Genomic DNA, 25,369 nt, shown 5'->3' with positions numbered 1-25,369 from the left:
ACACTCTTTCCTAGTACACACACCTCAACTATCTTGGAACTCTGTTCAGGACAGTGGTTTAGTGGTTAGTGAGAGATAAGTAGTTGTAGTGATCATACACCTACCCATTGAGCCGCTGAAACTCGCTCTGGGTTTGAATTGACATAATTAAATAGAAACAAAATATTTATTAAAAGAAGAAAACTCAAATTTTGTTTTATTGAAGTGTAGTTGCTCGTGTAAACTAGAATACAACTGATTCAAGAGAACCAGTCACCCACGTAACAATAATTGAAAAATAGAGCGCTTGTCTAATTTATATAATTTTAAACAGGTGTACCCCATGAAGGGAAATGAAATGAGAAAAACTGAAAACATTTTAAGCCATTTTAAGGAGCATAAGTTTACTTCAAAGGTAATTTGGCCGACTTCCAAAAATTAACCTAAATATCAGTGCTTACTGAAATGAACTGAACTATCATCTCTTAATTTGTAAATGCCATGTATTCCAACGTAAAGTTTACTGATGGTCCATTTATCAAAAAGTATATACACAGCTACCACCTGCTTTGTGATGGCTGGAAAATAAACGAAGTACTCATAATGAAGACATGCAAACGTCACTGCACACAGTCCACAACTGGACTCATACTATGTTCATTTTCTAAGCTTCTTCAGACTTTAGGATATCATCCATTTCGTTTTGAAACTCCCTGTAGGATGAGTAGGCAGTTGGTATTTCCATAAGTGGTCCACAAATGTGTGCTATGACGCGTATTTCAAGACCATCCATTGGGCAAAATTAATTTTAATGTTTTTAACACTTCTCAAAAACCGTGCGAAACCTTTTTCGTCTTCAGCTTTCACATACTGGGTTAAATATCGAAACGTTGTTATTTCGCAAGGGCTCTTTAGTGTTCATTTAAATAGATTTATCACCCGTAGGGCTGTAGGTTTTCTTTCTTCGAGGAATGATTTGAGCTTTTGGCACAGTTTTAAAGTGGTTATTTGTTAGTGAAGTTTGGGCTACAGCTGCTATGGAGTCTAATGCATATTTTGGTTTCTGTATGAACTGCTCATGGGCATTCTAATTGTTTCATGTAACAGTCTATCCTCCTTGAAATAGCCAATCATTTCATTTAAAATGTTAACCCTGTTTAGGGTGAGAGTCGGGATTGGTGTTTAGATATATAACAAAGGAGATTGGCTTGCAGATTCTCTTAATGGTGATGATGTGGGTAATTAGGAAGACAGAAAACGTGACAGTTCATCTAACGACTCGTACCCGTCTTGCAGCTCCTGGAAGTGTTCGATTTCAGTGCTGATAATGGTACTGTTAGGCGTGCAGCTTTCTCTTGCAGTGCAATTCAATATGTCTGGCAACTCGTTCCAAATTTCTTCTTTCGGTAACTCTTGAAATTAATTTCTATCTAATTCTTCCCTTGTATGTACTACTTCGGTGACTGGCTGTTGCAAAGGTATTGTGTCATTCAAGGTGTTTATTGTGTTGTCATTGGGAACTGGTTCAAATTCTATAGTCATGTCATTGTTCTGTGAATGTTCTGCTGGCTGTTTCTTTGTACAAATGTATAACTATAGCATTTTGACTCTTGTATTCTCATATAATTCTTCAACAGTGATCTCATCATCGATTTTTCGTTTATAAAAGTCAGTAATATGACATTCAAAGTTATCTTCGGGTCCTTTCATAGACGTTCCTCCAGGAAAAAAAAAACTCTTTTGCTTCCTTGTGTAAATCTTTGGCTCGTTTTGATATAGCTACTATGTTGCCGAGTACCCCCACCCTTTTGGCTGCGAACGTGTTTGTAGTCAGACATATATTCACTGTAATCCATCCTGCCCAGTTATATACGCCTGTGTTCCCGTTTTGCGTATGTATTTCAAATGTTTGAATTAGATCTTGTTTCATGTTCTGCGTTTTTTGTTTGTGTACCATCTAGCGCATCTAGTGGACGTTTCACGAGCTTTTTATCCTTTCATTCCTTTGGGACATGTCCTTTGTAAAATGTATTCTGGCGAAATTGCCTGATGCTAGTCTGTCACCATATTTAGGCAAACACTTTGCCAGATCTTCATCTGAATGAAAATAAATGTACACATTTATTATAAAGTAGCAGAATGGCCTAATTTTGACTAGAATGCTGAACTTGTAGTGTAGTGAGTAATGCAAGACAAACTCGATTAATCGAAACACCATTTATATAATGTGTCTCTCTGTGTGTGTGTGTGCGTGCGTGCGTGCGTGCGTGCGTGCCTGCCTGTTTTGTCGTATGTTTGTACATGCTATATAGACCAGTAAGTAATTGCAATGGATGGGTATACACACCTGGAAACGTGTTCTCATCTCCGGACCAATCGCGTTATGGAAGTACAATATTATTACGAGGGAACGCACTATTATTATGAGGGAACATGATATTTTTATGAAGAAACACAATATGTATTATGAGGGAACATAATATACTCTTCAAAAGAAGAAACGCAAAACCACATTGTCGTAACATTTGGAGAATTGATTTAATTATTGAATGGTGAGTCCGATAATTACCAAATGTTGCAGGATTGTTCACAATTCACTCTAGTCCATTGTGAGTAAGTGATAGGACACACCACCAAGGTCAAGGTCATCTGGAGTCAATACCGGGTGTGGCATCCGCGTGTGTTGACAACTGCCTGGCACCGCCTGCCCATTGAAGCAACCAGAGTACGGATGACGTCCCGGGGGATGGTGGCCCACTCGGCCTGCAAGGCTGCTGCCAGCTCGGGCAGGGTCTGGGGCTGTAGTTGTCGCTGTCGGAGGCGTCGGTCCAACTCGTCCCATAGATGCTCAATTGGGTTCAAATCCGGTGATATCGATGGCCAAGGAAGGACATTAATGTTGTTGTTCTGTAGGAAAGCCGTTGTGAGACGTGCTGTGTGAGGCCTGGCGTTGTCATGTTGGAACACTGCGTTGGCGTTGGCCATAACTGGAACGATATGTGGCCGGAGGATCTGGTCAATGTAGCCCTGTGCATTCAGGTTGCCCTGCACGTGGGCCAGGTCAGTTCTGCCAGTGTGTGAGATGGCTGCCCACACCATGACACTACCCCCGCCGAATCTGTCCACTTCCTGCGCGCAGTTTGCCGCATAACGTTCACCACGACGCCTATACACGCGACATCTTCCATCATGACGTCGGAGCAGAAATCGGGACTCGTCACTGAACCATACCTGTCTCCATCGCAGTTGAGGCCATTGTCGATGAATCTGGCACCACTGCAGTCGGAGTCGACGGTGTTGTGGTGTTAAGATGACACCTCGAACTGGACGTCTGGCACGAATTCCTACCTCACGTAGGCGGTTCCGTACGGTCTGGTCGGATATCCTGCGCAAACCTGGTATTGCTGCGGCTATGGAGGTGGCAGTAGTCAATCGTTCCCGAAGGTGGCGTACCCGGATGTAGCGGTCCTGCCCGGGGGTAGTGACCCGTGGTCGACCGGATCTAGGGAGGTCACGTGTTGATCCATGTTGCTGGTAACGGTCCCACAGTCTGGAGATGGTGCTTGGGGACACATGGAATGTCCTGGCAACGGCCGTTCTGGATTCGCCTGCGTCTAGTCGGCCGATGGCATTGTTTCTCTGCGGTTCACTGAGACGTGACATGTCCTGGATTGTCAACTGTCGGCCAGATACAGAGGCCAGGCAAGCGAACACCCTGCACTTTTATACTGTCGGTGTTCATGTTGCACGTGCAGACAACACACGTGCAGTGGTGACATGGTTTGCACGTGGCTGCATTTTTGCGAATATTCACATTTTGGAACTTTATTGTACAGTAGCTGCGTTTTATCGAATGTAACCGTGGGAATGTGTTTGGGACATGCAATGACCTTATATTCACAAAGCATGAACCGGTAGGAAACATAAAATCGGAGTTATAACCCATTTGTACCCTTTTGCTTTTTCTTTTTTTGAAGAGTATATGATTATAAGTGAACATAATATGATTATGAGGGAACAAAATATTATTATGAGGGAAAATAATGTTATTATAAGGGAACTGTTCAATATAATGTTATTATGAGGGAACACAATATTATTATGAGGGAACACAATATTTATTTATGAGAAAAATAATTTTCACATGTCATCTCCGGGGCTCCGTACATTCGAAATGTTTCTGGTCATCCTGGTGTTTTTAAAACCACAAAATGTTTTTGTTTTTTTTAATGCACGTACCTTTGTGATTTAAGGGTTTTTTGTTTTTTTGTTTGGTTTTTTTAGGTTGGGGGGGGGGGGGGGGGGGGGGGGGGGGGAGACGGGATTTAGCTCAGTCGGTTGATAGTTAGGCAGTTATGTGATATGATTGTGGCTTTTGTGGTAAAAGTACCAAAATTGGCACAGTTGATGATCATGACATACTAAATGATTTCAGATATAGGGCCAAGCACATTTTTTCCTTTTACACCCATAAAGTGGGAAAATCCAAGATGGCCACCATCTGAATCGTGAAAATCTATTTTACGTCATATCTTTCTGAATATATATATCACATAGACATGAATAACATATCGTTTTATATGTTTTCACACATAAGGAAGCCAATGGCACCACTCATTTGTCGCTAAAAGGCATTAACATCCCGATTAAGCTGATATTCATGATAAATATAAGGCAGCACAACTAATTCGTCGAGATATGTTGGGAATGCAAGAAACATTTGATGGGTCCTTTAGCAAAGGCTGCCAAGAACAGGCTGTTCCCAAGTCACTGGTGGCACTAGTTGCCATGATAATGGACGGCCCAAACATTATGAATAAAGTAACTGAGAAGGTGAGACAAGCAACGCTCAGTATGGCACAATTGCTGCAGTACAACGGCTACGTGAAAAGACGCCCAGTTTCCACTAGTACTCATCACAATAAGAACAGAGAGACGCCACTGCCAATATACCTCGGTATGATGATTCATGCAAACACACGAACACGTGAACTTGTTGATACCTTGTTCCATCTCGGACTATCAATATCATATGACAGGGTTATGGAAATATCCATGGATATGGCCAACGAAGCAGCCAGCCAATATGAAAATGATGGTGTTGTATGCCCCCTCATTCTTCGAGATGGTCTCTTCACGACTGTGGCGGTGGATAACATTGACCACAATCACAGCTCGAACACTGCTCGTGATTCCTTTCATGGCACTGGCATATCGCTGTTCCAAAATCGTAAAAAAAAGAGACTGATGGCAGCAAGCGAGAAAGAGCTAACTTACAACCAGGGACAGCAAACAAGAAGATACCACAACTTCCGGAAACCTACACGATCCTGACTCCAGTGGCATTTAAAACGAAAGATCCAGAAATCCCAGAGACGACAGGTCCACTCACATGTAACACTGCTCCTCTGACAGAAAAAACACACAGCGACTCATAAATCAACAGGTCCAAAATATTGATGATCCGATTGCTTGGGCTGCATTCCACTCGAATGAAAAACAATCACGTAACTTCGATGTCACCATCACATCACTTCTGCCATTGTTTCCGAGCGACTCAAAGTCAGTGGCCATGATTCGTCATTCGATGGATGTTATCAAACAAGCTGTCGAACATCTGAACCCTGGACAGATTCCTGTGTTCACAGTAGATCAGCCTTTGTTCGCGATCGCAAAGCTCATCCAATGGAACTGGCCAGAAGTGTACGGCGAAGAGAACTTTGCCATCCGGTTTGGAGGGTTGCATATAGAAATGGCTGCTTTGACCACTCTCAGGGATTTGCTGGATGGCAGTGGCTGGACTAATGTTCTTACCCAAGCAGGTATTGCGACAGCAGGAACGGCTGACTCCTTTCTCAAAGGTGCCCATGTCAAGCGCACTAGACATGCACACCAAGTCACCTCCAGTGCATTATCAAGTTTGATCCACACAGCTTATGATGTGTATAGCATGGAAACAAGTGCACCACTGTCATTTGATGATTGGTGTGTGAAGAAAGCTGAGGTTTCTCCACACTTCCACTACTGGTATATGGTCATGCACCTTGAATGTCTCCTCCTGGTCTATGTGTGGTCACTTCGTGATGGTAACTTTTCACTCTACGTTCCTGTGCTGAAGGCATTAGCTCCATGGTTCTTTGCCTTGGACCACACTCACTATGCTCGATGGGTTCCCGTGCACATACGTGATATGACAACACTACACCAACGACTTCCCCATGTAGCGGAGGAGTTCGATCAAGGCAGCTTCACTGTTCATAAGACGACTCGCCCCTTTTCAGCCATGGCTATCGACCAGGCACATGAACAAAACAACAAAATCGTCAAAGGAGATGGTGGGGCAATCAGGTTGATGCAAACTCCTAGAGCTCTACTGAGGTGGATGGTAGCTGGACCAGAAATCGCGAGGGCCATAGACAGTTTCGAAACAGTTTGCTCGGATAACAACACTGGGAAAGACCAAGTCAGGCATCATGAGCATACACCATCCGCACAAGTCTCCTTTGCCAGCGAGGTCAGTGCTCTTGTGCAAGTAATCAAAGACCTCGGTAATCGTGGCGACCTTCTGGTTCTAGATACCAGAGACATCCCAGATCAAGCTGTAGCTAAAACTTTTCGTGGGATAGAGAAGCTGGGTCAGGACCAATATGACAGCTATGTCACTCAGCGACACAGATGGTGGCATCGCTGAAGAGTGACTGTGCACTGTTCTCCAGGCTTTACATCGCATGCCAAACACGTGACGGTGATTTGGAAAACTTCTTCAAGCATGAAAACCATGCATACCCACCAGCCTTGTCTCAGTTGGGAAAACTACGGCTTGGTACCAAAGCGGATCTAACCGACTGTCTAGAGAAGCTCTGTACATCTGAAGGCGAGCCGCCAACAGTTGACGTCATCATACTGGATGGAGCTGCTATCGTCAATATGCTGAGGCCAGTGGGAGCGAAAACCTTCCAAGACTACGCCACACTAGTGTTCCTACCGTACATCAAGGCACAGTTGGCAAAATCCTACAGAGTTGACATTATTTGGGATGTGTATCGCCAAGATAGTCTAAAGTATACAACAAGAGAGAAACGAGGAAAGGGCGTCAGAAGGCGTGTCACAACAGCCAACTCAATCCCAGGAAACTGGCAGGAGTTTCTGAGAATAGATGATAACAAGACTGAGCTCTTTGATTTCTTGGCATATCAAGAGGTGGAAAATCTTTCAACAGAGAAGGAAGTGATCTCAACATGCGGCGAGAATGTGCTTTGTTCTCGTGTTCATCAGGATGTCTCATCGTTGGCACCTTGTACTCACAAAGAGGCCGATACCAGGATGTTTCTGCACGTCATGGATGCAGCAGAGAAAGGTTATCGCAGGCAAACACCTTCGATACATCCCAGCTCATCAAATCGCCACATCTTTGGGTGCAGAAAAGGCACGAGCTCTCCCCATGTTCCACGCATTCACCGGTTGTGACACGGTCTCTTCCTTTGCTGGAAGGGGCAAGACAACTGCCTTTGACACATGGAAATCATTCAATGCAGTTACTGCAGTATTTTCGAAACTTGTTGCAAAGCCAGCAAGCTTCAATGATGATTGTATGTCAGTACTAGAGTTGTACGTAGTGCTGCTATATGACAGAACGACTTTTGAAGCTACTGCTGACTCAGTCAGGAGACATCTATTCACTACCAAAGCAAGATCCATCGATGCCATCCCACCAACTAGCGCAGCGCTTTTGCAGCATGCAAAACGTGCCATTTACCAGGGAGGACATGTCTGGGGGCAGGCACACATACGAGCTCCAGATGTTCCTTCGCCAGAGTCATGGGGATGGAAAAAGAATACTTCAGGAGGATGGGAGCCATTGTGGACATTGTTGCCAGAAGCAGCAGAGTCCTGTTCAGAGTTGCTACGGTGTGGCTGTAAGAAGGGATGCAGGGGACTCTGCAAATGTGTCAAAGCTGATATGAAGTGCACGTCATTCTGCAACTGCGCTGGTAATTGTGATCACAATGATAGCCATTAAGTTGTGTTGTTTAGTTGTTCCGTTGCTAACTATTCTTGATTTGTGTGGACACGTAGATCTACACGTATGTAATTACCAAATGATTCGTATTGTAGGTTTTGTCCAGTTATTGGTATCAGTTATAATTATATACAAAAATTACGTTCTTTTGTACAATAAATGTGTCAATAAGTGTGCCACTCAGAGCTAGATTTTTTCTTTGATATATATGGTCTATTCAACATTTTATTTTGCTTATTTTGTTGATAAGCTGTTTTGTTCCTCATCTGGTCACATTAAAAAAATATTGTTTCATTTCTATGTTAGTGTTTTGAATAACGATATACATGTATGTGATAAGGTATACACACATGGTTATATATTATGGTGTCATATTCTTTGACAATAAACTATGTGATTTTTGTACATGTGTTAAATTATTTCCTAAACCTTGAAAAATTGCTGCATTTTCCATTTTTTCGCGAGCTAATTTACATTTTTTGTCTGACATATTGATTTGTGTACATGTTATCATCAACACGATGATGCCATTGGATTCCTCATAGCTGAAAACATATAAATAGATGCTTTATTCGTCTTGTTATGTCATTTATTGGCGAAAACATTAGACTTCATAATTTCTCACAATTTGAATGGCGGCCATATTGGATTTTGTCATTTCTGGGCATCAAGGGGAAAGATTGGGCGTGGCTCTATATCTGAAATCGTTTAGTATATAATAACCTTCAAATGTGCCAATTTTCGTGCTTTTACCACCAAAGCCACAATCCTCCTATATTTGGCCACATATCCGCCTTACTGTGAGTGCTCGCTTGGGGTTCTTGCGTCGCAGGAACGAACCACCTCGGTGGATCCATTCAACCTATTGTGGGGTTTTTTCGTTCCAATCAGTACACCACAACTGGCCAAAAACCGTGATACGTGTTTTGCTGTCTGTGGGAAAATTCATATAAAAGATCCCTTGCTGCATTAGGAAACACGTAACGGGTTTCCTCTGATGACTATATGTCAGAATTACCAAATGTTTGACATCCAATAGCCAATGATTAATTAATCAATGTTCTCTAATGGTGTCGTTAAACAAAACAAACTTTAACGGTAAATTTTGAAGACGAGCATGTGCACTAGTATATTTTTAAGGGTATTTCTCCGTTTTAACGTCACAGACTCTAGATATACTCAAGTATGACTTTATCCAAATATGCTAGTTGATGAACCAAATCTAGTGTCCATTTTCACGGTGTAAAACTAAGTTCTGCGACTATTCTGCATTGTTAAAAAGATATCAAGTTACGATGTATACTGTGTTAAATCCGGGGACGAACGTGGGTTTTTTTGGGAGGGGGTTGGGGTGAGGAGGGGATGCAACGTTTAGAAAGGTCATGTACAGCTACAATGGACGAAAATGTAGAGGGCGGTGGGGCTTTTCTCTACTCTACAGAAATAAAAAGCTGGTTTATGTCTCCTCAAAAAGGGATTGTGCTCACCAAAATCACAGAACAATATTTCACAACCCACCATATAGCTTGTACACCGATGTAGTTCATTTATCGTCCCAACAAGCAAAGAAAGTTCCATTTAATTTTCATTTATTTATTAACTTGTGAAAGATATATCATTATATAAGAGAAATATCATTGTTACGTTATTTACGGTAATAAATTATTAAATGTGTCCGTCCTAAGAGTTATGTCCCTTTTTAGTTTATTCTCCCGACTGGCTTACTGGTCAATTGTTATTATATTCAGCTTATTGAATGGGGCGAAGCAAAGAGGAGAGACAGGTCTACCATTTTCAACGTCATCAATTTCTTTTCATCCAACAACATGGCACTGGTAGGTTTATGAAAAGTTTCTAATGGTTTTTACGATTTAAAATCATTAAGTAGGCCACATGTATAATACAAGTGGTTTCTCTTATGTTATTATGGTCCTTTTATACAAGTAAAACGCTAAATTTATATCCAGTTTTAGATTTGTTATGGCTCATCTGGACTTTTTTTAAAGTTTTAAGTGGAACATAAAATGTGTAACGCTGACGTATTTACATAATCAAAAGTCGTGCTATTTTACCTTCTGGATTATTTTTAACACGGCTGTGTATCATACTTTCCTCACCTAAAACAACTATAATTACTATTATAATTAATATATCTTATATCTTGTATTTGTTATCTGTAGAATAATAACGGTAACCCAAGTCCCATGTCACATGAATTATTGAAATAAAAATGAATTAACATGTCATTGATATTGATACAATTTAGTTTTTGTGAGTACATGTTCACTACTGATAATATAAATGTAGAAGTATTCACCATATGGTAATATGCAGCTTTATTATGCATTCTAAATTATTGCATATAAATCTGATTTTATTTTAAATTTTTCAGCCTTCTTCAAGTTCGACAAGTGTTGGGGGAAGATCCCCGACATCTAAATCTGTTGCCTCCAGATCAGGTGGTGGATCCACTGTTCGACAGAGGTATTATATCTGTTTTGAGTACATATGTTAAAGAGGCCCTCCTCAATGTGTAGCTAAACATGTAAAACATTCCCAATTAAGGCTTGCTGTCCATTAAATGTGATTTCATGCACATTTCCACGTATAAGTTTATCGATACAGTACATAAGCACAGTACCGTTTCCATATTCGCAAATTTTCAGTGTGCTGGGAAAACAAATCTATCGATGAATGATTTTTCTGTGTGAGTTTTCAGTGCAGTGGCGTCACAATGTAAAAAAATTACTTTTGGGGTAAGGGTACACTTCATCAATATTTAATTTTGACTAGTAAAAAATGCAGATATGGTAAAGCACATTTCCTCATATATAGAAACAGGCAGGTATGTGTGCATGAATTTTAGCAGGGGTAGTAAATAGGGTCAACAGTGGTGAGCGATGTTTATAGAAGGTATTGAGACGTGTTCCCCTGGAAAATGAATTTTAAAAAATGTATATAGTTGCTTGAGCACAGGTGCCTAGGAAACATTTACATAAGTCATGCTCGGAATTACATTAAAGGGACATACTCTAGTTTTTAAACCCTAAGGCATATTTTTTACTATTACAGCCGTTTTTCATAACTGATATCATACTTTACTTAGATTTTATTGCTTGGATTATCCATTTCTATACATTCGAAGTATTTTGGTCATCCTGGTGTTTTTAATATCACAAAATGTAGTTCTCATATTTTTAAAAACGCATGTGCGTCTGAGAAGTAACCGTTATGAAGTCGAGTTTTAGTCTATTTTTAGAGGGCATTTCACCATTTCAAAGTCACAGACTCATGTTTCACTCAATTGTAGCTTTAACCAAATGTGTTACAGATTTTTAGACTAAACTTGGTGTTAATTTTCTCGGGTTGAAACTAGGGTCTGTCCCTTTAATGAAAAGCGGGCTTAATATATCCTTATATGCTTTTCAAAATCTGGTGAACCATTTTCAGTCACACGACCTCAATACACAGTGTAATGGACAGTACAGTGAAGTAAGATACATATAGTGGTGAAAGAGATGATTTTATTTTTGGGGCTTATAATATTAGTGTTGTGTTTTTTCTTTTATATTTCTTATATTTAATAGTTGAACTGGAGTTTACTTCCCAATAATTTGGTACATTTTCGTTTGAGCTACCACAAACATGAATAACTTTGATAAAGCCCCTTTCAGCTAAAAGAGAATAATGAATCATATTTGTGATTGCAGAAAGACGGCGACGACGACAAGTTCGGCTCGTAAAGCTGGAGCCGGCAGTGCAGGAATGTGGAGGTTTTACACAGAAGACTCACCCGGAATCAAAGTGTAAGGCAGATCTTAGAACTCAATTTTTATTTTCACAAAATTACCCATACTTTAATTAAACAAAAAAAAGTTGGTAATCATGCCATCAAATAAATTTCCGACTTCAGGTGTTATTATCGATATCACCAAATAAGTTTATGGTTAATGTGACACAATTCATGTTTCTCAGGGCCAGCTTAGGCACTCGTTAAATTGTAAAAAAAATTTGCAATAATTGGTATTTTGTTGCAAAATATCTGGGGGGGGGGGGGGGGGTTCAATTTTTTAAAAGATAATTTGGCGAAATGTTTTGTTCACCCAAAGCTAGCCCTGGACTTTCTACAGGTCCAACTATGCTAATCTTTAAAAAAAAAAAAAAATGTGAATTGCTAATTAGGGTCTTTACCAATGTCAGTTGGTTTGAGGAATAATGTTTTGTTTTTCAATATTTTATTTTTTGTTTGCTGGGAGTCTTCAAATTGCTGTGGATGAGTATTTTCTGAAGGGCCTCCACAAGTCCAAAATATTGGACTCAATAACTCGAAGGTCAAACTCAACCCGGACCAGAGTACCCGACACTTACACTAGATTATGATAATATTAAAGAATAAAATAAACTAGCTTTATTCATCTTAATTCCAGCACTGAACATGGATGCCAAACCATGCCATTGTATTGCATTTAGAAGTGTTGTGACGGACGGCCAGTTTAAAAAGAGAAACTAGCTCATGATCATATAATTATTGTATAACTTGTATCGTTGATTATGTACTCCTGAAATTATTGTCCTACATTGTCCATTGTATTATAGTTGCTCATTGTATACCACCTTGTATGGGTACTCGAGTCCTGTGAATTAGACTCGACCCGTGCTGGAGTACTTAAGTACTCGTGGAGACCCACATTTTCTGTATGTTACAAAGTGTTACATCCAAGCCCGTTGTTAATGGTTTTGTCTTGTTGTTTCAGAGGCCCAGTTCCCGTCCTAGTCATGAGTCTGCTCTTCATCGCATCGGTTTTCATGCTTCACATCTGGGGCAAATACACTCGCGGCTGATCCACTCGACCACCAATCAACACAGACTATTTGTACATAATGCATGATGGGATACTTTTATGACTGGGATTTCACAACTTGTTGCAGTTTTAATAATTTTAACTGCAAAATGCGCCATTCCAATTGTTTCACTGTTAAGACTCCAGCTCAACTCGGGGCTAGCTCTGGCATTCGCCAGTTGTGAATTTTATGAACAATTGGCGAATTTTATTTTAATTTGGCAAACAGATTTCAAGCAATAATTGGTATTTTGTTGGAAAATAACTGGTTTTGCATGTTTAAAGATAATTTGGCAAAATGTTTTGCTCATCCAGAACTAGCCCTGCAACTGGTTCAATGGTTTTGATATAATAAATATTTAACAGCAGGGTACAGCATTTCATGCGAAACATTATTCAGTTACGTAAATTCATGCAAACCACTAATTGGTTATGTGGTAAACTATTACATCTTTGGAAACTGTTATTAAAGAATTGTTTCTTTAATGATTTGCTATAAAATATTTTTATTCCATAATTTATTTTGCATAAAATCAAAGTATCCGCTGGAAAAAAGGTCTTTAAAATTTACGGTCAAACGAAGTTTGAGGTAACTGATTAGGTTACGCAGATATAAATCACATAAACAAATAATCGGTTACCTATGTAAAAATCATGTACACCGATTTTCGGTTACTTAAGATTTTGAAATGTTGTCTCCTGTAACAATGCAATGTGTTGATGTACACCGTGCAGGAATTTATGCGAGTCCACAGATATATAAATAAATACTATTTATGCATCTATTGGTTTCTGATGTGGGTTTTTTTATTATTATTTCGACAAATGAAAGGAATGTTTGTTTCGTGACTTCTCGGCACATTTTTAACTACAGCAGTTTGTCTAACATGCCCATTGGGCTATTTCTTGTTTCAGCCAGTGCACCACGACTGGTATATCAAAGGCAGTGGTATGTGCTACCCTGTCTGTGGGATGGTGCATGTAAAAGATCCCTTGCTGCTAATTGAAAAGAGTAGCCCATGAAATGCGACAGCGGGCTTACTCTCTATATCTGTGTGGTCCTTAACCATATGTCTGACGCCATATAACTGTAAATAAAATGTGTTGAGTGCGTTGATAAATAAAACATTTCCTTCCTTCCTTGTCTAACATGGTCTGAGTTTGCTGCCATTGTAATATGTTTGCTATTGGACGTCAAACATATTGTCATTCTGACACTGTTTTTTGGAGGAAACCTGCTGTTGCCACATATGCTACTCTTTTACGACAGGCAGCAAGGGATCTTTTAATTGCGCTTCCCACAGGCAGGATAGCACAAACCATGGCCTTTGTTGAACCAGTTATGGATCACTGGTCGGTGCAAGTGGTTTACACCTACCCATTGAGCCTTGCAGAGCACTCACTCAGGGTTTGGAGTCTGTATCTGGATTAAAAATCCCATGCCTCGACTGGGATCCGAACCCAATACTTACCAGCCTGTAGACCGATGGCCTAACCACTGCGCCACCGAGGCCGGTCTTGACTAACGGAGACATTTACATTTAATTTACGTTTTTTCGTACGTATGAAATTATTTGAAGACAAAATCCAGTTTGGGCTTCTTATAAATATTATGACGACCAAAAACACATCAAATATACAGACACTGATATTCTAAACAAGAAAATATATTTAATATGTAAGTTTAATCGAAGATATATTTTATTAGGAATGTCCCTTTAACATTTATAAGCTGAACATGATAAATTTTGAAATTCATGCAAGTATGAAACACAGAACAGCATTACGCACTGTACCTCTTATGTTCAATTTTTATAATTCCAAGTGAATAATAATTTCTTTAATATAAAATATGAAATAACAATAAAATTCTTTCTTCAGGAAATTAATACAATATGTGGAATGTGGTGAATCCCCAGAAGACGAACGAGGAGTCTCGCATTCTTTTATTTAATGCAAAAAATTTTAAAGACAAAATCTCATTTATTAATTAAACATTAACGTCATTTTATTAATCCCAAATAAAGAAAAAACCTGAAACGATATTTTGTGTTTCTAGCATTGCCAAAAGTAGTGTCAAAATTTTGATTTATTGCATTTTAAATACATTTTCTTGTTTGAAATGTCTGTATATGCAATATGCTTCTTGTTATTCTAATGTTTATAGTAGCCAAAACTGTGCTTTGCCTTCAAATAATTCTGAAAGTTCGGGGGGAAAATATATTGAGATGCAAAATGAAAATTTTGTTACTACAAAAATTATGTCGACTAGAAACCCATTCGTTATACAGAAACTGTTATTCTGATCTATAAACTGTATTAAAGATGCAACTTTAGTTGTTAAAAAGGATTTAGTATTTGGAATAAGGTTACAGTGGTTGCAAGATCAAGATCAACTCTTTTGACACATTCCAGCCAGTGCACCACGGCTGGCAATCCAGTAGATCTAACAGCATTGCGTGGACCCATGTCCAGGTGACATTTCATCTATAAATAACAATTTAAATATCGACCAATATCACTTCGCCTTTTTTTTATAGCATTATTCAGGAGCATACAAATTCTAAAAATATCGGGCGAGACTATTTATGCAATAGGCGAACTTGTTGGTCTATTTCAACATTGGAAAAAACAGGGGGAAAAGTGCAGTAATAAACTTTGGATTGTATACTAGTATAAACAGATTTTACAGCTATATCATCACATGTTTTTTTTTCCCATTTGAAACAAAATTTACATAACATTTTATATTGAAATTAGTTTCCGGCATACTTCATAATTCACCCAAATCATTTCGTTAACCCTCGGCATAATCCCGAATGATTTCAAATTCTTTTCAAATCGCTAGCATGATTTTGCAAGTAAGGTTTTGACTGGTCTAATGAAAGGTCAACTGGACATGAGCTCTAACAGTCTGCTGTTCGATCCACATGTAATAGTAATTAACCAGTGGAGCTAATTTTAATTAGATTGCACGGCTGGTATGTCAAAAGGCTGTGGTATATACTACCCTGTCTGTGGCATATACAAAATCCCTAGCTGCTAATCGAAAAGAGTAGCCCATGAAGTGGCAACAGCGGGTTTCCTCTCAATACCTGTGTGGTCCTTAACCACGTTTGATGCCATATAACTGTAATTGAAATGTGTTGAGTACGTTGTTAAATAAAACATTTCTTTCTTTCTTTTGACACATGGTCAAAAGAGAGATATATTTAAAGTTCCTACAGCAGCCACACGTTTCTCTATCAGTGATCACTCACACCCACTTCCACACTAGTCTGGAATGTTTTAGGAGAGTGACAAATTGATCTTGAAATAAAAACCATTTCAGGAGAATGATTTTGCATCCTGGAGATGAAGGATCGTTTTTGACAATAAATGTGTTAAAATTAATATGTCTGATGTCAGCATTTCACAAGACTATTTTATTCTTCATATACATACTAAACATTTTTATTTTTTATTTTTTTTATTTAATGACACCATTAGAGCACATTGAATGTCAAACATTTGGTAATGTTGATAGTCTTAGAGATAAAAGCAGCAACATTTTCCCATTAATAGCAAGGGATATTTTATATGAATCATTGCACAGACAGGATAACACATACCACAATCTTTGATATACCAGTCGTGGTGCACTGGCTGGAATGAGGAATGGGCCAACCGATTGTGCATCAGGTGAGCTCTTTACCACTGGGCTACATCCCGGCGTGAACATGACAAGCCTATTTTGTTCTTTATGCATGAACTACAGGAGGACTGTCACTCAAGAATTTACTGTCGTGTCGTGTACGGTTTCAAATACTAGGCCCCGTTCCACGAAGCAACCTTAGCGCTAAGATCATCGTAACTGTATAAGTACCGTATGCACTTAAGGTGATCTTGGTACTACGATTGCTTCGTGGAACGGGAGCCTGGACCATAAAACAGCACAAATTTTAATGTGTTGGTGGCACGATAAATGTTTCTTCAGTTTAATAACAAATCCTTGGGATGTCATGTCAAGTTTAGCGGCAGCAAGGTAAACGTTTCCTTCAAAAGAGGGCTACACGGGCATCTTACTTTCTATCAGTTTTATCACAAAAATTATCTCCCCTTGGGCTCTAGTTGGTTAGGGATGTTCTTTATAATATTGCCAAGGAAAGCTTTACTATTTCTTCCATATATGTAACAGATAAATCAACCACCACTGAGGGGATTCGAACCATGGACACTCAAGATGAGAGTCCAGTGTTCTACCAACAGAGTTAATGCAGAAATTCCCATTGCCAGTAGAAAAACTTTATACTAACATATATTATGCCATCAAACTTGAGGCTGGTAGGTACTGGGTTCGTATCCCACCTGAGGCAATGGTGGATTTTTCATGCCAGTACCGGTTCCAACCCAGAGTCAGTTCACCGCTAGGCTCAATGGGTAGGTATAAGGTAACATACACAAAGTTTCACCCACTTCATGGGTGTGATTATGGGTGCGTCTCTCAAGTGTATGACCCCACATGGGGGATGATTACCCGGCATGCATTGCAGGTTCCATATACCCCGGGCTCGGGTGTTGGTGATATAGATCAACTGACAGCAAATGTGGAGCATGGCGCCGTCAAGTAGTCCCATACCGAAATGGAAATACTGTGGCTTCACCATTCATCTCATCATCATCCATGTTTGTAATGTCAAAAAAAAAATATGTCTTTGTCTTCATGTTAAATGTTTGTGGTTTTACAACACCCCTTCCCCCCCACCAAAAAAAAAACCCACTTCACCACAGCATTTTTTTTGCCTTTGACCAGGCCTTCTAGAATTGTTAAAAGTCCACTAACCCGGTGATTTAAAAAATGTATTAGTCACCATTAAAAATTCACTAGCCCTACTTTACTTTAAGTTAATATCATGGTCATTATCATGGTAAAAGAAGAAGGAAATGTTTTATTTAACAATGCACTTAACACATTTTATTTACGGTTATATGGTGTCGGACATGGTTAAGAACCACACACATTGAGAGAGGAAACCCGCTATCGCCATTTCATGGGCTACTCTTTTCGATTAGCAGCAAGGGATGTTTTATATGCATCGTCCCATAGACAGGATAGCACATACCACGGCCTTTGATGTACCAGTGGTGGTGCACTGGCTGGAGCGAGAAATAGCCCAATAGGCCCACTGACGGGGATCGATCACAAACCGACCGTGCATCAAGTGAGCACTTTACCACTGGGCTATGTCTCGCCCAACTTGTCATGGTAAAATGCAAACTGATAAAGAAAGAAGAAAGGAGAAGCTATTTAACAATGCACCTAGTACATTTTTTTTATTTACTGTTTTATATATATGGCATGAGATATATCATCTATGGTTATGGCCCACACAGATGAGAAAACCTGTTTACACCACTTCATGGCCTATTATGAGATCTTTTCTATGCACCATCCCAGATATAGGATAATATAAACCACAACTTTTGTTACCCCAGTTGTGGAGCACTGGCTGAATAAAAGTTTAAAAGTTTGTTTTGTTTAACGACACCACTAGAGCACAATGATTTATTAATCATTGGCTATTGGATGTCAAACATTTGTTAATTTTGACATGTAGTCTTACAGAGGAAAACTGCTACATTTTTCCATTAGTAGCAAGGGATATTTTACATGCACCATCCCACAGAAAGGATAGCACATACCACTGGGCTACTTCTCACCCTCTGGCTGAATGAGAAATACCCCAATGTGCCCACCAACAGGAATCGTTCCCGAATTTGATTACACATCAGGTAGTGCTTTACCAGTGGACTACTTCTCACCCTCTGGCTGAATGAGAAATACCCCAATGTGCCCACCGACAGGAATCATTCCCGAATTTGATTACACATCAGGTAGTGCTTTATCACTGGGCTATTTCTCACCCTCTGGCTGAATGAGAAATACCCCAATGTGCCCACCGACAGGAATCATTCCCGAATTTGATTACACATCAGGTAGTGCTTTACCAGTGGACTACTTCTCACCCTCTGGCTGAATGAGAAATACCCCAATGTGCCCACCGACAGGAATCATTCCCGAATTTGATTACACATCAGGTAGTGCTTTACCAGTGGGCTACTTCTCACCTTAAAACCCTGATAAAGCAAATTCTAACGCCAGGTATCTCTTGATGTTGGTTGGCAATGGTAAACATGATATTTTCGATGAGATGTGGTCTCTTGGTCGTGACCCCGACAAACAAGTTCTGATTACTGTTCTACAAGTCTTCTGCAGACTACATGCATTGTAGTGTTCCTGATTCAGAAACTCCAGCATCTCGAGTTCACTTTCCGTAACCTGGTCCTTGTTACCCGAATCAAGTTTGCTTTTCACGAGTCTCACCCACGCATCACAGTAAAAGGAATATCCCGCATACACAAGCTTCTTAATAAATCTACGACATTCGTCACCATATTCCAAGAGAATAAAGTTCAACGGTTTTTCAAACACGTGGGGGTTTACCCCCGCTTCTAGAAGTTTTTCCGCTAATGGAATGTTATTTTTGGCGAACAGCACAAACGTCATGAGAGTCATCTCAATTCCAAATGTGTTCGGTCTTTTAATGTTCACGTCTGCTCCATGCTCCATGAGAATTTCTGCAATTTCGAAGTGATTGTTTTCTATTGCCGACAACAAAGGGACATAACCCTGTTCATTTTTGGCATTGACGTCTGCATTAGTTTCCAAAAGTTTCTCAACTATTCCTCGGTATCCCAACGAAGATGCGATATACAATGGCGTGCACTTATTTTTATCGTAGACATTAGGATCTGCTCTATATTGGAGAAGAATTGCTATGATTTCTTCATTGCCTGATCGGCATGCTTCACACAGAGGGATGCTAAACTTCCCTCGTCTGTTCAACAGGTTACGGTTCACATCTTCATTTTCTAAAATTTCAATAACCTGTCCGTTTATTTTTTCACGATCGGTGCTGCTGACAGCTGGAGCCATTGTATTTAGTTTGCAGAACCGAATAAGTGTTTTCATGGCCTTTTTTGACATTATGCTGTAAAGATGTTACATCGATGTCACACTGACCGGGACAATGGTTTCCCATGTGATCACTCAAACACAGCTGGAAAACAATAATGGCTACCGGGTATCGTTTTCTTCTGTTACCTTCTCAGGTTATTAGTGCCTTCCAAAACCCCCAGAGTCTGGCCTGCAATTATACACAAAATAAAGAAAGGTTAAATATACAAATTTGCACTTCATAATTAATGTACAGTATCAATGCAACCCTCAAAATTAAGATCATCTTTAGTAATTTAGTAACAAGACTCAAATTTGGCAAAAAAGAGGCAGGTTTCCTGCCAGAGGGTAAAATTAGTATGTCGCCATTCCCACTTTTTCTTTTGCAGATTTTATTTTTTTAAGTTGACCTTTTGACCAAATTAATTACTCTTATCATGTTACTGTATGATTTTCTTAACCCTAAACCTAACCCATTTTCTTTCTGGGTGAGGCCCCCAATACCCTCTATCGATTGCGGTAGCATTCAGCACACATATTGTAAATATTCAATTTCATAGCGTTATACCCAAAAATTTCTTTCTGGCAGAAACACTGAGGGGGGCAAGATAATTTGGCCTAGACCGATGAAGTATTATGGGGATCTTACGATCAGATGGTAGGACAACACGGCAAATTTCAATAAGTGTTTCAATATACCACAACAGCACCCATTCAAAATTAATAAGTGTGAAAAGTTTCATGTTTTTATAATAAAACAACTTTCAGGAACCTATTTCGAATATGATGAGCAATTACTAACATGCAAATTAAGGCATGGCCAGTTTGGCCGTAAGACTGTATTTAATTTCCAAGGCATTGGAGTACATGACTAGGGCATTATGGCAATTTGCCTCATGGCCGCTGTTAAATTCGAGCCCTGTAGTAATAATAAAGTAAATACCTGATACCTGGGCCCAATTTCACAAAACATTGTAAGCCTAATTTTGCATGTAAATAGTAAATCTACGACAATTCTTATTACTATTATAGTACAACAAATATAGTTAGAAATATACATATTTCATTTTATTTAGTTTTTAACATCCTCCATCTTCCATGATGATGTAATTTTTTGCATGAAATAGACGTCGAACAAATGTAAACGCACAACCGGTATAACTGCTAGTAGCAGACGTAAACGCACTACCGGTATAACTGCTAGTAGCAGACGTAAGCTTACGATGCTTAGTGAAATGGGCCCCTGGTTATTTCTGAATCTGGTAATAGTGTACAAGATCTCGACATGAAAATAATGGAGATCACAGGTGATTAATTGCTCCACTAACTTAGATTAACATATTACCATATATTGATACCATATAAATTCAGGGAAACATTTTGTTCAGCATCATGTCACAATTTGCTACGCAAGTTTCAGAGATTGCTACACAATTTTAAAACAAACAGTAATTGCTAATCAATTTTCAATTGACTAGAAATATTGGTAATCAAGATTTTAAAAATATGTTCCCTGAAATTTACATGCCAAGGGGAGCTAAAAACTAGGCTCCCTGAACTAGTCTCAGGGCAGTCAGTGATGGGGAGCAAGAAACTAATTCACTAAACTCTTGCAACTTTGCGATATCGTAGTGCAATACAAAAGGACTTGCAAAGAGGATGCTTTGTTGTCTAGCTGAGCCTAAGAGAGCTTTGTGAATTAGGCACCAAGAGTACATGAAAGAGCTCCCGTTAAGTGGGACTGACTGTAGTAATTTTGTGCCCAATTTGGTAATTTCGTACCATTACCAAAAATAATTTTGTACTAGTGCTGCAAAAGGTCACTTCGTACCATAACCTAAAAATCAATGTCAGCCTTGATGCCACAAAAGAGTACATGTAGTGTCATTTAGAAAATGTTTATGCTATTACATTACAAACCTCCACATTCATGATGCGATCAACACCATGTACATATTGATAGTCAATACGAAATTACTAGTCTATGGTACAAAACGACCAGGCAGTATGGTACCATACGAAATGGGTGGTACGAAATCATGTAGCTTGAGTCACCTCTAGCCCTCCTCTTATTGATATTTAGGGGAGGGCTAGAGAGGACAGTGTGTAATACTTCGACAATTGTCGACAACCAAATGGTAGCCAGCTACTGTCTAAAATATGTATTTAAATCTGATGCTACAGAGCCTTAGTTTGATTATTCTCGAGTCCAGTCATGACATTAAAGTTACATGTTGTTAACCAATACCAACGTGTCATGTGGGCACACACTTTGCTCTACTATATCAACACAACAAAGTACAGTGCAGGTGTTTTTGGCATAGAGGCATCAGGGTTTTGTTTTGTTTTAGTAGTGTTGGTAGGAAGTATATCGATCTCACCCCGTGTCGATCTCGCCCTGGCGAAGTCGCCCTGGGCGAGTTCGCCAGGACTTATTTTCATCGTTAGGCGAAGTTATCATACATATCAGACTTGCTAGAAGACATATATATTACAACATATATTATAGTATATATCTATTGTCATTATCAGCATGTTTTTGTGCCAAAACTACAGGGTTATACCACTTATACTAATAGTTTTGTGTTGGGACACGCTGTGGCGAGATCGCCATATTTACTTCTGTGTTGCATGTCTGTTTAGCGAAGTCGCCAGTACATTATAACTCAACAATATTCAAGTTACAAGCTGTTTTATGTTTACTTCATTAAGTAAATACATGTGCAGTAGTCATGTTTTAATTTTCTTGTTGTAAAATGTAATACATTGGTAGTTTACATTTCTGACGATTTCACTTGCAAACCGGGGCGAGATCGCCAGGATTTTTCTTGTTTAAGTTTACAGTTTATTATAATAAATACACGTAAAGTACACATTTATGGTTTGTTTCATCATGTAATGTAACATTTTTTAAGTTTACATTTCTTATTATTTCACTTTTTCAGGCTGTGGCGAGATCGCCAGGATTTTCTCAGTGTAGCATTTTTATGTTGGGTGAAGTTGTCACACGTTACTACGCAACTATTTGTCATAAGTGCACACTTTGATGTTCAATTTGGTATAATAAATATATGAACAAGACAACATTCATTTATTGTTTTGTTTTTATTGTGTAATGTGCAATTTTTTAATAATAAATACATAAACAGTACTTAATTGTTTGTTTTCTTGTATAATGTGATATATTCATAATTATTAGTTCTGTCCATTCCACTTCAACAAGCTGTGCCAAATCACTATGATTTTACTGAGTGATGCATATTCGTTTATTTCATTACAGTTAATAAATAAATGTACCGTTCACAATTTACTGAATTAATGCCATCATTACTTGATTAATCTTGATTGACTGATTAACTGTTCAACATTACCCCCTATTAGTGTGCACAGTATTCACTGTCATAACGGAACTCACAAAACATGCCTTGTTCTATTAATTACACTGCTGTTTTAATCAGTTAACGTTGTTAACCTCTTAATCCATTAACTTTTATAAAAAGCTTCTCACAAATATGCACACATCATTCGCTTTCAAATACTGAGATAGAATTTACAAAATATGGCTGCTAACGGATGACTTGTTTGCGATCATCCAGTTCGTCCACGTCAGGAGGGTTTGCTCTGTGACGGTTGCACCCTGTGGCAACACAGGACGTGCAACAGTGGCATGAGTCGAACCAGATATCGCCAGTTAGTAAATTCACAGGAGCCGTTTAACTGGACATGCGTTAGGTGTTCGGTCCAGGAGGACACCATCGTTGCCCCTGCGGCTGAGAGCACCCGAGAACTCGACTACTATGATGAACTCATGGAAGTCTCTAGAGATGACGTTGCCGAGGTTCAGGTAATTATAATTTCTTCTCTCAAATGTGTATATGTAAATAATTAATTGATGCCGGACATACTATTTGCCTTATTATATATATAAGTTAATTTTTTAATTATGGCAACGCACAATAAATCAAATACATTGGATTATATTGGTGTGACGCACTATTCATTCGTCCAAAAGACAAATCAAAAGTATAATATATTTTCAAGTAATAGTTTGTTTGGCCATTAAATATGTCAACAATATGTGGCATAATGAATGTTGTCTTGTTCATATATTTATTATACCAAATTGAACATCAAAGTGTGCACTTATGACAAATAGTTGCGTAGTAATGTGTGACAACTTCACCCAACATAAAAATGCTACACTGAGAAAATCCTGGCGATCTCGCCACAGCCTGAAAAAGTGAAATAATAAAAAATGTAAACTTAAAAAATGTTACATTACATGATGAAACAAACCATAAATGTGTACTTTACGTGTATTTATTATAATAAACTGTAAACTTAAACAAGAAAAATCCTGGCGATCTCGCCCCGGTTTGCAAGTGAAATCGTCAGAAATGTAAACTACCAATGTATTACATTTTACAACAAGAAAATTAAAACATGACTACTGCACATGTATTTACTTAATGAAGTAAACATAAAACAGCTTGTAACTTGAATATTGTTGAGTTATAATGTACTGGCGACTTCGCTAAACAGACATGCAACACGGAAGTAAATATGGCGATCTCGCCACAGCGTGTCCCAACACAAAACTAGTAGTATAAGTGGTATAACCCTGTAGTTTTGGCACAAAAACATGCTGATAATGACAGTAGATATATACCATAATATGAAAATAAGTCCTGGCGAACTCGCCCGGGGCGACTTCGCCAGGGCGAGATCGACACAGAGCGAGATCGCCAGGCTCCGTTGGGAGCCTACTAGTTAACAACATGTAAGTTTAATGACAAGACTTCCGAACATTCCTGCATTTAGTTCATTCAGATTCAGGCTTAGGGTTAGTGATAGGCTTAGATAGGATTAGCATGCATGATGATGATGATAATGATGATGATGATGCTAGCTAATGCAACTTCAAAGCACACATTAAGTTAACCACTTTCTACGTCCGTTCTGACTACAGACATCTGGAACCTTCGGAAGTTCTTCCCCCTACATATCATTAAGGGGAGGATTAGATGTGGTTCAGCTAGAAATCGTGTTAACTATGGTACAACTATAACAATAGTCTGAATAGTCTTATTAAGTTATTTGAATAGTTATGCCACTATTTTGAGTTTTGTGTTAACTTGTAAACCTACAATAAATATTGCAAAATATTCCAGCATATCTCCATTTCAAATTATAAACAATAAGTTACAGAGAGAAAGGGCTACTATCAGTTTTTGCTCTCTAATTTTACCTTGGATTAAAATAAAACCATTTTAATGAAATTTAACACAAAAATATAAAATGATGTTTAGAGTTATCTCTCCGGAAGTAAAAATTTATATTATTAAATAAACAACATATTTCAATAATTTCTCTTAATATTTCAATAAATGAGAAATGTTTATATTTCTAATATTCAGTAATGGCCATAAAAATAAATATAATCGCACAAGCTATGGTTCAAAGGCTACGCGACCTTTTGTTCAATTCTTAAAATAACTATTATGCTATCGGTGGTGTGCTGTTTAGAAAATA

At 38.8% G+C, this 25,369-nt stretch overlaps 2 protein-coding genes across 3 annotated transcripts; one reads left to right on the top strand and one right to left on the bottom strand.

Moving 5' to 3' along the window:
• Positions 1-169: 169 nt before the first annotated feature.
• Positions 170-25,146, bottom strand: LOC121387088 (26S proteasome non-ATPase regulatory subunit 10-like). Of its 2 annotated transcripts, XM_041518110.1 has the most exons (3): positions 24,985-25,135; positions 18,949-20,027; positions 170-2,076 (listed from the first exon to the last, which is right to left on the bottom strand). In XM_041518110.1, exon 2 carries the CDS (start codon positions 19,865-19,867, stop codon positions 18,950-18,952), a length of 918 nt encoding a protein of 305 aa, XP_041374044.1. In that variant the 5' UTR covers positions 19,868-20,027; positions 24,985-25,135; the 3' UTR covers positions 170-2,076; position 18,949. The 2 variants fall into 2 exon arrangements, with proteins under 2 accessions (XP_041374044.1, XP_041374042.1); XM_041518108.1 differs by lacking the exon at positions 170-2,076 and having other exon boundaries at positions 18,465-20,027; positions 25,086-25,146.
• On the top strand, positions 9,771-13,623 carry LOC121387090 (protein transport protein Sec61 subunit beta-like). Its single transcript, XM_041518111.1, has 4 exons — positions 9,771-9,834; positions 10,392-10,483; positions 11,710-11,805; positions 12,754-13,623. Exons 1-4 carry the CDS (start codon positions 9,826-9,828, stop codon positions 12,839-12,841), a joined length of 285 nt encoding a protein of 94 aa, XP_041374045.1. The 5' UTR covers positions 9,771-9,825; the 3' UTR covers positions 12,842-13,623.
• Positions 25,147-25,369: the final 223 nt, after the last annotated feature.

This window comes from Gigantopelta aegis, chromosome 13 (genome assembly GCF_016097555.1).
Source record: "Gigantopelta aegis isolate Gae_Host chromosome 13, Gae_host_genome, whole genome shotgun sequence".
NCBI lineage: Eukaryota > Metazoa > Mollusca > Gastropoda > Neomphalida > Peltospiridae > Gigantopelta > Gigantopelta aegis.
The sequence above is the reverse complement of the archived record's forward strand: the minus strand, read 5'-3'. Positions and strand labels throughout refer to the sequence as shown.

Bases quoted from the DNA above. Each gene is read 5' to 3' on its own strand.
- LOC121387090 (XM_041518111.1), top strand. The intron at 10,484-11,709 runs GTATTATATCTG...TTGTGATTGCAG, and splicing joins GGATCCACTGTTCGACAGAG to AAAGACGGCGACGACGACAA. The intron at 11,806-12,753 runs GTAAGGCAGATC...TTGTTGTTTCAG, and splicing joins GACTCACCCGGAATCAAAGT to AGGCCCAGTTCCCGTCCTAG.
- LOC121387088 (XM_041518108.1), bottom strand. From the start codon at position 19,867: ATGTCAAAAAAGGCCATGAAAACACTTATTCGGTTCTGCAAACTAAAT.